Source organism: Rhinolophus sinicus, chromosome 16, assembly GCF_057876585.1.
Source record: "Rhinolophus sinicus isolate RSI-liver-muscle chromosome 16, RSI-T2T, whole genome shotgun sequence".
Classification (NCBI taxonomy): domain Eukaryota; kingdom Metazoa; phylum Chordata; class Mammalia; order Chiroptera; family Rhinolophidae; genus Rhinolophus; species Rhinolophus sinicus.
In genome coordinates, this window is record NC_142516.1 from 15,899,804 (window position 1) to 15,914,634 (window position 14,831).

Here is a 14,831-nt window from a genome sequence, read left to right on the forward strand (position 1 = left end):
ACTGAGAAGCTTTTGCAGGCCCTTCGGAGGCTCCGCCGTTTCTACCCCACCCCACGATGCCCTTCTCTCCCAGTTCCTCTCCTGCCCTTTCCTTGGGGACTTTCCTAAGATGTAAGGACTCTGGCTTTGCCTCTGTGGCGTAGTAGTTGGGTATCTTAACCACTTGCCCAGGGAGAATGGTCCGCCTGACGGACGATCAAGCCATCTCACTGGGAGGGACATCGTCTCCCAGGGAAGACCCTGAAACATCACTGACTGAGGTTCCATTCCCCTCTACCACTTGCAAGCTCTTGGAAACCTTGCACAAGTCATCTGATCTCCGACGGGAGAACCCGCCTGTGTCGCGAGTCTCCTAGGGACCAGGCACTGGGCATGTGTGCATCCGTGTAACCCTGAAAGGGTATTATTGTCCCCTTTTAAACTGGTTAAAGACGTCATTGAACTTGTCCAGGGCCACATGGCTAGTCCAAAGTCGAGTCAGGATTGAAACCCAGTTGGTCTTGCCTCCAAAGCTGATGCTGTGTCCTCTGTCCTATAGCATCACCTCCCTGACCTGTCCTACTTCAAAGAGGGGCCCAGATGTAGATCACAGGAAATCATGGGTGTAGAAGTGCTTTGTAAAACGTGTCTAAAATCTGCGGTGCCTTCCTTCATTTTCATTTTTCATAAGATCATAGAATTGCAGAGCCTACATGGACTGTGAAGGGCATCAGTCTCCTCCTTACTGAGGAGAAAATCAGGTCTACAGCTGCCCTGTTGAGTGATTATTCCTCTTGCATACCCCGAGTGACGGGAAGTTCACCACCTCCTAAAGCCACATTGCTGTGGTCTGGTGATCGATATTGTGCTCTAATGGGAAGGACCCAGGACCTGTCACTGACTGTTGTGTGTCCTTAAGCAGTTCCCCTCTCTGAGCCTCAGTTTCTCCTTCTGAAAAATGGGACATAACAATTATTTTTCTGGATTATGGTGACAGTTGGGGATCGTGGATGTAAAATGCTTGGTACATTGTGGTTCCACGTGAGTGGTATGAATTGTTAGGATTATTTGTTTTGGTTTGGAGATCTTTGGAGGTGTCCTAATAAAGCAGCTGTTAACATTTCAAGAGTTAATTTTTTTTTTGTTTTTTTTGTAATTACCAGAAAAAATACCTTCCCCCATCCCAGAGCTTTACTCTACCCCTAATCCCTGGGTGGGGATCTAGGATAGAGTAGGGTAAGATGGGGGTCAGGGTTGGGTTATGAAAGTGAGTGAGTGAGTGAACCAGTAAATAGTTATTTATTGAGAGCCTGCTATCTACCAGGCTCTGTTCTAGGCTCTGCAGAAGTGGGAAAATACAGACCACGGCCTCAACCTCAAGAAGCTGACATAGCACTGGAATCCAGGAAGGCCCACGGATGGAGGGAGTGGGGGATGCAGTGATGAGATGTGGGGAGAGGCAGAGAGGATGGTTTGGGAATTTCTTGACAGCCAGAAGAAGTCGTACTTTTTTTTCTTTTGGATGTCATGCCCCCAAGTGGATGAGCTGCGTGAATAGCCTGCATTCATATGTTGTGCCTCGCCCCTCTGGGGAGCAGTGCTGCTTGCTGGTGCCCCTTCCAAGCCTGCTCTGAATTAGGACAAGCGGGAATAGATGGGCAGAGGCTGCCTGGGCACTGCTGTCTAGTCTTCCTGTGTAGACTGTTGTCTCTGCCTTGACTCAACACAGAGCCCTCTCCCTGCTCCCCCAGCCACCCTCCTCCTCTCCCTGGCCTGTGCAGAGGAAAGACAGGCCAGGCAGAGCAGATAAACCCAGAGGACATATTTAGAACAAAACAACCTCCCTCCATTGGACGTGTCTTTGGGGATCATGAATATTTTACTTTAAATGAAAACTTCTCAAAAAATTATATTATTCCTGGAAAGGCTAAGGAAGGGAAAAAAAAAATTGACAGTAATGGACAACTTTAATACTGCAATAATGTCCAGGAAGAAATCACTTGTTCCAATGAGATTCTCATTTTAATCTCGGTATCAAATATCTCTTTAAGCGCTTCCTCACCAGGGGGCAAAAGAAAAGGATAGGAAATGTGCCTGCCATTTGCAGAGGAATCATACCAACAATAATAATAACTGTGGATGTGACTAGCCTTTCTTTTTCATGTATTTTTTTTCCCTGATTATAAAAAAGAGAATTTGAAACGCTCGGGGTAGGAAATTTAGAAAATGGAGATGAATATAAATCAGAAAACAAAAATCTTTTATACACTCACATCCCTCCCCCAAAGTTAACCACTGGCTAACATTTCATTGTGTTTTTTTCCTTCGTTTATTTTTTTCTCTATACTTGCGTTTTCCAAAAAATCATTCTATGGAATGTGAGTTGCTGTGGACCCTCTGTACAAAATGGGTTCCATGGTCAAAGAAGTTTGCAAAATTCTGCACACTAAAAAAATTCTGTTTAGAGTTGTTCAGCCAGTGTTTCTCCATCCTACTTGAAATAAGAACCTGTTACATATGTGATAGGCATTTTATGTGATGCCTATTGTCATCTCATGTTTCCGTGTTACAAAACAATAGTCTATATACAAGCGTCAGCAAACATAAAGCATCAGATAATAAATGTGTTAGGCTTTGCCTGTGGTCTCTGTGTCATCCTACGAAAGCAGCCAGAGACGACGTGTGATAAACAGGCTGTGGTTTGCTGACCCCAGTCTCCACGTGCAGCGTTTCTAGTTACCAAAGGGCTTCCACTTCTATTACCTTCCTCGAGTCTCACCCCCTGCCTATGGAAATAAGTTCAGCATAGGTCACCGCAGTGTCAGATGGGGAAACTGAGGCACTGAGATGCCTAGTTTCCTGCGAGAACGTGTCAACGGGGACAGATGGGACCACAAACCCACTCTTGTGTGTAGAGAAAAGTGATCTTGCAAGCTGTTGGGCAGAGAGGAAAAGCAGGGGTGGGGCTCATCAGAGGCCGGAAGAGGCCTGGAGTTGGGGTCCAGATAAAGTGCTCGGACCAAGTGAGAGCCCACACTGTAAGGCCGAGCCTCTGTCTACTTAGAGAGGTGGCCATTACCCAGAGTTCAAGGCTGCAGGGAGGGGCGTGATTCAAAGCCTGAATGCTGGGCTCACATGACCTTCTTATTCCCTCCCCCAGGAGACGTCAGGTATGACGAGGCCATGGGCTACCCCATGGCACAGCAGTGGAGGGTCCGGAGTAACCTCTACCGCGTGAAGCTCAGCACCATCACACTGTCAGCAGGTGAGGACACCTCCTGGGCAGCCAGGGGACTTGGGGAATTCAGCACATATTCCCAAGGACCGATGGCATAGCCAGGCCCTGTGCTGGCACTGGGGACGCTGCCATCAAGGAGCTTACAGGGAATGCAGATGGACAAGCAGACAGTGACAGCTGCACCCCGCTGTAGGGGCAACACACTGGGACAGCGGTGACACAGAAAAAGGAACTATCCATTCTGGGGAGTCAGAGCAGCTTCCTGGAAGAAAGGGTACCTGAGTAGGGTGCAAAAGGATGGATAGGAGAGAGGGGATACAAGACAACCCAAGTCACATTTATGTCCTTGAAATATGTCAGGTTTGTGGATTGTAGACTCTCAGGCACTGATTCTTCTGGTCTCTCCTGGCTGATATTTTCCCTTGCCCATCTCCTCTATAACAATAACACATCACCTCTCCCAACACACACACACACACACGCACACGCACGCACGCACGCACGCACATCACCCATACTTAACCACATAAGCCTGAGCCCCAGCGGATGGCGACAGTTTGTAGTTCTCAACATAGGACATGTTCTTTCATGCCCCTGTGACTTTGCACACGCTGTTCCCTCTGTCTGGATCTCCTTGCCCAGGGAACACATCCTGAAATACTCAGACACACCCGCCGCATTCTCCATTGGCCTCAGGATAACTCAAGAAATTCCCTGCGGGCAGTGACCTATCGTAAAGCACTAACAAGTGCCTGGTTCGTATCTGAATCTTCTCTGTCAACCCAGCACTGACCTGAGACTGTGGGTAGGGCTTGGGTCCTCTATTCCTGTTTTCGCTACAACTAACAAAGAATCAGCACATTGTTGGTGCTCTTGTTTGATGAAGGGATGGAAACACATAACTGAAAACTGGAAACAAAGGAACGAATGAAGGCCTCTGGAAAGATGGAGCCTGGCCCAGGTTTGCTACCCTTACTCATAGCACTCCTGCCACGGAGTAATTGTCCCAGTGTCTCCTAATAATGCACCAGCTCTTTTCTTTTTCAATATCACTTTGCACATGAGCATCATGGAGTTCTGTTAGCCTGGGAAAGGGAGGACTTCACCTTCTGAGAAGTCCAAATACTAATTATTGCTGACATCAGTCAGCACTTTATAACGTTTTATATCTTAGGACTTACGTCAGTCCTTCAAGGAAGGCATGATTTAGTCCATCTTTTGTTGTTTTTTTTTCAGATTAGGAAATTGAGGGTCAGAGAGGTTAGGTAACTTGCCCAAGATCACACAGCTAATGAGTGGCAGGACAGGAACAGAGCCAGGATTCGATTGCAGTTTTGTCTGCCTGGGTAAAGAGCCACTGGGCATGTCCATGACGCTATTATTTATTACTTACCAGACACCATCGCATCATTAACACTGCTGTATTAATTACCCAGTTGCATGAGTTAACAGGTTGATGGAGAGAGGTTCAAGTGCACGTGCTTTGAGCCCTGTTTCTGTTTCCCCACCGTGCACACTTGTGAATAAGACTGTGATGTTGCTATTAGAACTACAAAGGTAGATCCACTTTAATTAATCAATAACGATGCTCCCAGGAACCCTCTTATAAATCAAATGTTGGCAAATTGGAGCTCGTTTTTAATGTTGAAAAAGAGTTTGCTCTTTTACAGTTTACTTTGATGTGGCGCAGAATTGGTTGTCTCGAATAATGGTGATGGTGTGCCTGCCGTGTCCCTGGCTGGGGTGAGGGGGAAGGAGGCCTGTGCAGACAGGGCTTGTGCTTTCAGGGTGGTGAGTGTTACAGTTGCAGAGACCAGGATGGTGAAAGAAGGGCTTCTTGGGGGAGGGGTAGCTTCTAGGGGCCAAAGCATGGGTGGGACTTTGGCAGGAAGTGGAGAGGCCATTTCAGATGAGTAGTGTGTGTGTGTGTGTGTGTGTGTGTGTGTGTGTGTGTGTGTGTGTGTGTGTGTGTTGAGGAAAGTAAAGAAAGAATGATATAAACGCTATGTCCCATTCAGGAGAAATAAGAAAACTGCCTTAGCTGGAGGTAAAGCCTGATGCAAGTGGTGCATGGGAGATGACCTTGAAGGCCTGGAATGCTCAGATAAGGTCACTGGGCTTTATCCAGTAGCGGGGAGCTGCCCGGAAAGGTCTTCAGCCTCCTGGAAGAATAGCTTGGTGACCTGTGTGTCTGAGGAAGGAGAATCACGGGGAGCAGCTGTTGTTGAGAGATTGCTGTGCAGACACTATGCTTGGCAGTGAAGACTAAGGACCACAGAGCTGCAAAGAGGCCCCTGGTGATGTAGGGAGAGAGAAGCTAGGAGTGTGTAGGGCGGCCAGGCTGAGATGGAAAGGCAAGCGGTGTTACAGGGAGCTAAGCCAGGGGTCTGGTCTGAGGACACAATACCTGCTGAGCTGGGGCCATTGTAGCCCCAGGGCTCCAGCGTGGACAGAACCAGGCCCGGGTCATTGGGGGCAGTGGACAGGGGAGTGACAGCACGCACACATGGGTTGGAATCCTGGCTCCTCCGGCTGGAGGACCGAGGCAAGTCGTTGACAGTCTCTGAGCCTTGACTTGCTCACCTGCACAGGAGGTTGTTGTGGGGGTTACAGTGTTGGGGCTGAGGTTGGACTAGACAAAGTGGGCAAGACGGTCAGAGGGGTGCCTGGTACTCATCAGTGTCTCAGGAGACACCAGCTTTGATGTCTGAGTTGTGACTTTCGGGTCCTGGTGATCTAGATGACCGAGCGTTAGGCCTTCCTCTGCTACCAATTCCTCTGGGTAGTCATGTCCTGTGCGTCCACCAGACAGAACGGTTCTTGCTGTGTATGTTCCGACTCGTGCAGCCATGAGGCTGACACTACGGTGAGGAGTAAGGCACCAAATCCACTCCGGAAAGAGCCCCCTGCCACTTACAACCTGCCAGCCACCAGCATCCCAAGTCTCACCCCCTCCTCGTGTTCCTCGTCTGTCCAGGCTTCACCAACGTCCTCAAGATCCTGAGTAAGGAGAGCAGCCGGGAGGAGCTGCTGACCTTCATCCAGCACTATGGCTCCCACTACATCGCAGAGGCTCTCTATGGCTCCGAGCTCACCTGCATCATCCACTTCCCCAGCAAGAAGGTCCAGCAGCAGCTGTGGCTCCAGTACCAGAAAGGTAAGCCTGGAGCACTTCTTGGAGGCGGCGGCCAGGTGGGGTGTGGAGGTAAGTCTGCTGGGGAGACACTGAGCTCCTTGGAGCCAAATCCTCACTCTGTTGAGTATAAACTATGTGGCGTTAGGCAAGTCCCTGCCCTTCTCTGGGCTTGATTTTCGCCATGGACAAAATGATGATTTCTGTGATGATTTCTCAGGATTCTTTCAGTCGGGAATTTTCTGAAGCCCCAAGGTGGTGTTCTGGACTCCAGGACTCTGACCATCTACTGGGGGCTCCTTCTTCCCCACTTTCTCTCCTTGAAACAACTGCTAGGGAGAGGGTGGTAGGGAGAACAGGGGTATCTCCCTGACACCTTCTTCTGTGTAGGCTTCTTGGAAGAGCCCCAGCTACTCAGAGAGTGATCACCTCATGTCTGAGGGGACAGTTTAAACTCTCTCCCGAGGGGAAGCTTTTATCCTCTGGGAGGGTCACCTGATCTTATTTTCCTCAGAGTCTCAGCTACTGTCAGACCAGATAGAGACCAGTCTCTGCCACTCACCTTGGGAGAGTCATTTCCTCCCCACCTCGGTTTTCCCTTCCCGTGAAATGGGTCCTTAGGTAGCTATGCTCATCTACCTCCACATTAAGGGGAAATGGCATGCGTAATAGCATTTTGAGAAAGATAGAATTATTGCATGCATGCATTATGCATTTTAAGGGGTCCATGTGTTCATATCCCATTTCGTAGATGACAGAATGAGTGTCAGCTACACCAAGCCAAGTGCCCACGGACACACAGCTCATAAGTAACAGGGCAAGGATTTCTTCCTGTTATCATTGTTACTGTTACTACCAGTTAACTTAAAAAAAAGGCTCTAGATTGATGGAAAGGGTGAGCAGTGATGTTAAAAACATGCTTGCACCTTCTTCGTGTGGCTCAACTGTAACTCTTAAACCACCGAATGCGGAGCCAGAGAAGACCTTGCTATTCTCACTGGCCTCAGCCCTCCAGTGTCACAGCTGGGGAAACCAAGGCCCACAGGAAGGGGGAAGCTTGGTCAGAGCCGCATGGCTCCACCCCACTGGGCAGGGTTGAGACAGAGTGGGGCGCCCACACTCCCTGGCTAGCACTTCTCCTGCTGCCCCTGGTCCCCAACAGGGTGAAGCCCTGTCCACCTGCCTTTGCCACCTCCAGAAACCCTCCCTTTGGTCCTGGGGGGCTCACACGCCTTGTTGTGGTCTTACCCCTCCCTGCCTCCTGTGAGCAGCTGTGTGGGGCTCGGGGTGGTTTAAAGGTGCAGGGGATGTAATTGAGTTGTCTAGGAATCGCTCCGTTTTATGGCTGTGACAATGATGGTCTTTAAGGAAGTGCATTAAATCACTAGCAGTCTCGTTGTGCTACCTTATAAATCATGTGACACATCATTAAGCAGGGCAGTAAGCTTCAGGACTTTGAAGTAATACAATTAGGTTATGTTTATAGAAACCTTCGCTCACTGTGACCACGACACTCATTTGCCTTGCGTCCTGTATTTGGGGCCTGGGACACCATTCTGATGCTGGATTATCCCGTCTCCATCCATGGCTGCTTCCAGGCCCTGGACTTTTGCACTCCAGAAAAATCCCTGTTTATATATATTGTTAATCAAAGATGCGTGGAATTTGGTTGCAAGTAAGATGGGGAGGAGGGCAGACAGAGCGCTACAACAACAGCTGGGGGCCCCCTGCAAGACTCAAAACCTTCAAATTTGCCACAAAGTGCTGAGTGAACCTGGTGTGGTAGCTTTTCTCTCTGGGCTTCTGGACTCAGACACAGTTGGTAACCCTTCTCTTCCCAGCCATCAACTCTGTCATTGACGTGTGCTAAGCAAGGGCCCACTGGAAACCAGGTCAGGATGCATCTGGGTTGGAAGCTCCTAAGTCTGAGAGCAGAGCTTTGGGAAGAGGACAGATAGCGGAGCCATGTTGAAATGGGACAGATAGGATTTCACGTCCCGATGCCTCTGCTTACATCCCTGCCAGGTAACCTCAGTTAAAGTAACTTCAAAGTGGCATTTTCCCCATGTGTTAAGTGAGGGATAGTATTTCCCTTGCCTGGCTTTTGGGAGAATGAAATGAGATAATACAGGTAAGATGCCTGGATATAATAGGTACATAAAAACAGTAGCTTAAAACAAAACAAAACTTGTGGGCATCAGCCGAGGGTCCTAGTCCTGGATGCAGCTCTTATGTCTCCCTGTGAAGCACGTACATCACTAGAAGGGACAAGCCTTGCAAATATCCTTTCGATCAGAGAGGGTGGGGTGGAAGGATTCCAGGATTCATTGAAATCTGTGTTTAGCCCCAGACGGTGGTCTCTCCTTGACTAGAAGGGCCAAAGCTGGTGGAGGAGGTGGGGAGAAGGGACCAAACAGAGCACGGATCATAACCAGAGACAAGTGCACAGCACTTTACAGTTTACAGACGGCCTTTTCCTTTGGTCCTCCCACCGACCCCTTGAGACGCAGAAGACAAGGGTACTCACCCTTCATCCTAGAGAAGGGCAACCTGAAGCTGAGAGAAGAACAGAGGTTTGTGGGGCCACACAGTTTGTTAGTGAATGAGGTGGTGTTTGTAGGAGATGGTGTTTGTATTTCAACCCGAGCCCAGCGCTTCCTTCACCCTGAGCCCAGCGTCCCCAGACACTAGAAACCAAGTCCCAGCCTTTCCATGTTGACGAATGATGGGACTGTGGCCACTGTTGTGGCAACCCCTGCAAAGCCAAGGGAGTTGGGGTGAATGTGCCTGATTAAAATATCTGCCATGAGAGGTGTACTTAGAAGTACTCGCACATGTCTAATGCTTCTAAGAGTGCATTCCACGGGAGGGGGGAAATAAGTCACATTTATCATCCAGTAACTCTCTAGTTCAATGATATTATTTCCTAAGTGCTTCCTCTCTACAGACCTTGCTCCCACTGCTGGGGCACCAGTGGCCGAGAGTGAGCACTGTTCTCACATTGTTCATTACCAGCCTGTCTCCGCCTTCCAACGTCTCATCAGTTTTGTCACAGACTTTTATTTTACTCCACTGATAGACAGCTGGAAAGAGGGAAGGGGCTGGCACACAGTAGAGAAATACTCACTATCATATGATGGCTCCTGGCTTTCATTTCACGTACCGATTCTGATCAATTAGGGGTGGCTTGTCTAGTCCATTATGTGGAGGTAATTGGGATCATTGGGAAGAAAGCTATGATCAATTAGCAATGTCTGCTCTAGATACAGAAAACAGGCGTAGTGGTCCATACCCGAGGTACCGTGTTTCCCCGAAAATAAGACCTATCCTGAAAATAAGCCCCAATTAAGACTGTCAGCCAGAGGGACGCATTTAGTATGTTATGACCATGTTTCAGAAGAAAATGACATGACTGTATTTTAATAAATGTAGATTGTTGTACATGAAACAATAAGACAGCCCCTGAAAATACTCCCTAACGCGTCTTTTGAAGCAAAAATTAATATAAGATCCAGTCTTATTTTCGGGGAAACATGGTATTATTTTCCCTGTAATAGAGCAAAATGAAAGTTAGAATAACAGACCCAGCTTCTGACGCTGATTCAAGAGGGGCACTGGGCATGGCAGGGTGGTGGAGTGTTCTACCACCAAGTGGTGTCCTGGACATTCTACCCGTCTGGAGGGGATGGAGCACTGGGCAAGCCAATGAGATAGCACCTGGCAGAAGCCAGGAAGACCTGGGCCCTAAAAGGCAAGTAGATTAGCGTGGAAGCTGTTGGGTCTGTCGGGTTCTTTTAACCATCACCTCTGGGGCCAGGGCATACCCCAAGTGCCATGTGAAGTTGTGAGTCTCTTGCCCCAGCTTAACCCTTTCATTACATTCTACTGTGCTCCGGATATACCTATATTCTGAAAAGTTACCTTTCTCCCAGTCGCGGCTCCATTTCACTCTTTGACTGGATATGCATACGTTCTCCCTAGCTGAGATCTTTATACATGAATCTTATATCATGATTAAAAGTCTCTGGCGACCTTGGATAAAGACTTCCTCGTTTTGAGATAAAGCACAGGTTTTGCAGTTAGGTGGATGCTGGTTCAAATCCCAGCTCTGCCTCTTATCATCAGCTGTGTGATCTTGGACAAACTGATTGACGAAAGTCAGTTTCCCCATATGCAAAATCAGGATCCAGTGAGTGAATAGGCAGATCAATAATGGGTTCATCTAGTACCGAACAGGACACCTAATCACTGTCTTGATCCAAGCCATTCATTCCACCGATAAGTTGCCATATCTACTCAGGTAACCGTGTTGCCCAGTGTGTGTGTGTGTGTGTGTGTGTGTGTGTGTGTGTGTGTGTGTGTGTGTGTGTGTGTGTGTGTGTGTGTGTGTGTGTGTGTGTGTGTGTGTGTGTGTGTGTGTGTATGGGAGTAGGAGAAGCTAGGACTGCTAATCCACTCCCACTCCTTGTTAGTTGACTCAGGACTAAGGACAGGTAGACGGGCCTGGGATTCAGAGGAGCCTGGGTCAGTGCAGCTGCAGGGTTGACCATGGAGGGCGGGAGTGTGGAGCTCTGCTGGGGAGGTGTCAGAAGGTCTCTGTGACCTGCACGTTTGTCGTCCCTGTCATTCTCTATTCTGGGTGGGTAGTGATGGATGCAGACATTTCTAGTCTGATAGGTTTCCTGAATTTTCAGCTGCTGCCTGCTCTTTCATGAAGAAAGTGACTATGGAAGGTGAAAGATGTGTGTATATGAAGAAATTGGTCATTCTGGTGAGAGAGAGAGAGAGAGAGAGAGAGAGAGAGAGAGAGAGAGAGAGAGAGAGAGAGAGAGAGAGAGAGAGAGAGAGAGATCAACTGAGGGAGAGACGAAGAGATAGAAACACAAAGAGAGATAAACACAGGGAAACCGAAATTCACGAAAAGAAACAAAGAGAACATGTGTAGAAGAAAAAATGTGTGCAGTTAATATGACTTTTCCAAGTTTAGAGGCTCAGTGACCCTGATGAAAGGATATTCTCCATGTGAAGGTTGTACCATGCTTGAGTTTAGATTGGGAGAGTCCATAGTATAGAGATGTCCCCACAGATAAATGCCTGTTGCCACCTTTAAAAGATGTTTTATCTCTATTGTAATTTCCTAAGACTGTCCACTGGAATAAATTTCTGCATTTCTATTTGAATTACAATGCCCTTTTGAATGTCAGCTAAAACATTCCTAGACTACTCTTTAAAGGAGTTTTGGCTCTTTGAAAGGTACCCCAGGGGTTGGGGTGGGAGGAGGAGAAGGGTAAGATATAGTCAAATGTCGCCTCCTTTTGTGAGGACAGGTGTGGCCAAGGGGCTGACGTGAGCTGGAGAACTTTCCAGGGCTTTCCTTCTCCTGAGGGAGCGTGCTTCCAAGATGGCAACCCGACATGAAAGGAGTCCATCTCAGAGCTGAGACCTGCATGGATACTGGCTTAATTTCCCCAGCGATTTCATCATCCAGGGACAGTTTTCAGTTCCCGTTTGCTTGACCTTCCATTACTATAGGAGGGAGTGGGCCACTTCCTGCTTGAGGCACTTTCTGTGTTTCCTTCTGGGGTGCAGCTCTTCCTGGTTGCCCATTTGCCCTCCTGCCTGTTCCTGCTTTGTGTCCTTTGCAGACTCATCCTCCTCGGCCAGCCCAGTCCATATGGTTTCACAGGCTCTGTCCCAGAGGCCCTTCTTGCTGGACTGCAGTCTCTCCGTGGGGAATCTCAGCCACACGCCCTCTCATCCTACACTGATGACTCCGCCTCCACACTTGTCTCTGATATTTGCTATCATGCTAGCTCCCCTGCCTGCCCAAACTCTGCCCCATACTCCCTAGTTCTTTTCCGGGGTTCTCCTGAAAATCACCATTATCAGCTCAGAAACCGAGGCATCCCTCTCACCGTCTCCCTCTCCCCCACAGCCCCCATTTCCAAACCATCCCATTATTAATTTTCACTTCCAAGTAGCTTTGGAATTTACCCACTTCTTTCCACCTCACTCTGCCACCCTGTCCCAAGCCACCATCATGGCTTACCTTGATTCCAGTGTTGGCTTACCTGGTCTGCCTGCATCCCGGCTTGTCTCCCATCAACCCAAACCACACAACAGCCCTGAGGACATGGGTCAGTCAGGTTCTCCAGAGAAGCAGAACCAACCTGATGAGGAGGTAGATACATAGATTAAAAAATATATCTTTATTACATATAATGTTAATGTATAGGATATATATGGCATATTCATATACCATATACATGATTTAAGAATTGTATATAAATATTACATATATATATATATATATATATATATATATATATATATATAAATCCAGAAAGAGAGAGACATTGATTTATTATGAGGCATTGGCTCATGTGATTATGGAGGCCGAGAAGTTCCGAGCCAAGATGTGCTCAGCAAACTGGACATATATGGCATATTCATATAACATATGCATGAGAGCCAATGATATATAAGTTCCATTTCCAAAGCTGGCAGGCTCAAGACTGAATAAGAACCAATGTTTCAGTTCAAATCCAAAGGCAGGAAGAGACCAATGTCCCAGCTGAAACAGTCAGGCAGAAGGAGTTCCTTCTTGCTGCCAGAAGTCAGCCTTTTAGTTCTATTTGGGCCTTCGACTGATTGAGTGAGGCCCACCCATGTTAGGGAGGACAGTCTGCTTTACTCAGTGTGCTAATTATGTTGTCTCAAACATCCTCAGTGACACTCTCACAGACACATCCAGAATACTGTTTGACCAAATATCTGGACATCCCGTGGCCCGGTCAAGTTTACACATAGAATAAACCATCATAGGATGTTTCTAAAACAGTTATCCCATCATGCCATTCCTTGGGTGAAAACTCCTGGGTGCCTTGTCATTGCTTGGAGGCTAATTTCCAAACTCCTCCCCATGGCACTCTCAGCTCTGATGTGTCCCCAGCCAATCTCTTGAGCCTCACCTGCCCCCATGCCCTCTGCCTTTCAGTCACACCGAGCCTCGTACTCTTTAACTATAACGTGGGTCCAAGATCTCAGCCTGGCTGCATTCGAGTATGCCAGGTCCCAGTATGGTGGCGGGAGGTGGCTGAATACGGCCTTCCCCTCCCCTCACACCTTGGCTTCTGTGCAGCTGCTTGTAGGACCAGTCTAGCTCTGGGGTAATGTTTTGTTTTATTTTTGTTTGTTTTTTCTTGGAGGGAGCAGGAAGACCAAAAGAGGTTAAATACGGGCTGGACACACTATAGCCTGCAGCACATCAGAGGAGAGAGCCAACTTACTTCTCCTCAGAACTGTGCAAAAAGACAAGACAGGATGTGTTTCATTAAACACAAATGGGCCCATGAGACTGCTGCTTCTCCCAGATGAAATTACCAAAAAAAGAAAAAAAGCATTTGTTCTCCGGTTTAGATTGAGTCCGTCTGGAACAGAACACCTAGTCTCTTTCCTGTTGGTGCAGGCCCAGAATAACGATCCTTTGCCTGTGCTTAGCGCAGTGCATCTCACAAAGCACTCTCACATGCAGTAGTTCATCCAGTGTACTCCTCATCACGAGCCTGTACAGTAGGCGTTGTTATCTGCCTTTCGTGCTTGAGGAAACTGAGGCTCACACGGGTGAGAGGAGTTGTGAGACTTTATCCCAGGGAATTTGGCAGAGCAAGGATTTGAACCCAGGCTATTGCAGTCACAAAGACCGTGTTCGTCCAACTGCACACCATGGCAGACTCAGAACTCTTTACAAGTTGGCATCAGACCCATGGGAACCATTTGCACTTCTGTTTCTCTTATCCACAGGGGAAAGACCCAGAGTTTACACCCTCAGCTTGGGCACAGGTGAAAATACTCTTTTTACTCATGGATAACCCTCTGCACAACTTGCTTCTCTATCCTAAATTTAGGTAAAGCCAAACTCTAAAATGTCAGACCTGGAAGAGGCCTTAGCAGTCATCTAGCCAGGCCTGAGCCTCTCTTTATGTGCCAGTTATGATCAAATGGTAGCAACTGCCTAAAACATTGCATTGAAAGAGATTTTGGGTCAGGACCAGGCTTGGTGGGAAAGAATGCAGTGATCATTTAGCAATGTCTGTCATGAGTGTGAGAGTAAGAAATAGTGACTCATGTGTAAGGTGTTTTCCATTCCCATCTAGTCTAGTTATTCCCATTCTACAGATGGGGAAATTGAGGTCAGTTTACGTAATCAATTAGATTACGTAAACTGACCTCAATTTCCCCATACCTGCATTTGCAAAGGAGGGTATTTCATAACGAGCTAGAAGCATTGCTTGGTCTTCCCCCTCCTGAAAACTTAGAGCAAATTCAAAGACGCCTGGTTGCCAAAGCCCCACACATGCTCATCGATGGCAGAGACATTGGTTGTCAGACTGTCCATTTGCATATTTCTGGGTACATGCGCACACACAAACACATACTCAAAGACAGCTGATCTTTGAACAACATGGGTGTGAAGCATGT

General features: G+C 47.9%; 1 protein-coding gene across 4 annotated transcripts in view; it reads left to right on the plus strand.

The window, feature by feature from the left end:
• Positions 1-14,831, plus strand: part of ASTN2 (astrotactin 2) — an 839,436-nt gene that overhangs the window by 594,259 nt on the left and 230,346 nt on the right. For all 4 annotated transcript variants that reach the window (XM_074330924.2, XM_019731189.3, XM_074330925.2 and 1 more), the window contains 2 exons: positions 3,140-3,244; positions 6,195-6,374. In XM_074330924.2, the coding sequence (XP_074187025.2) occupies positions 3,140-3,244; positions 6,195-6,374 (285 nt within the window). The remainder of the gene's footprint in view (positions 1-3,139; positions 3,245-6,194; positions 6,375-14,831) is intronic.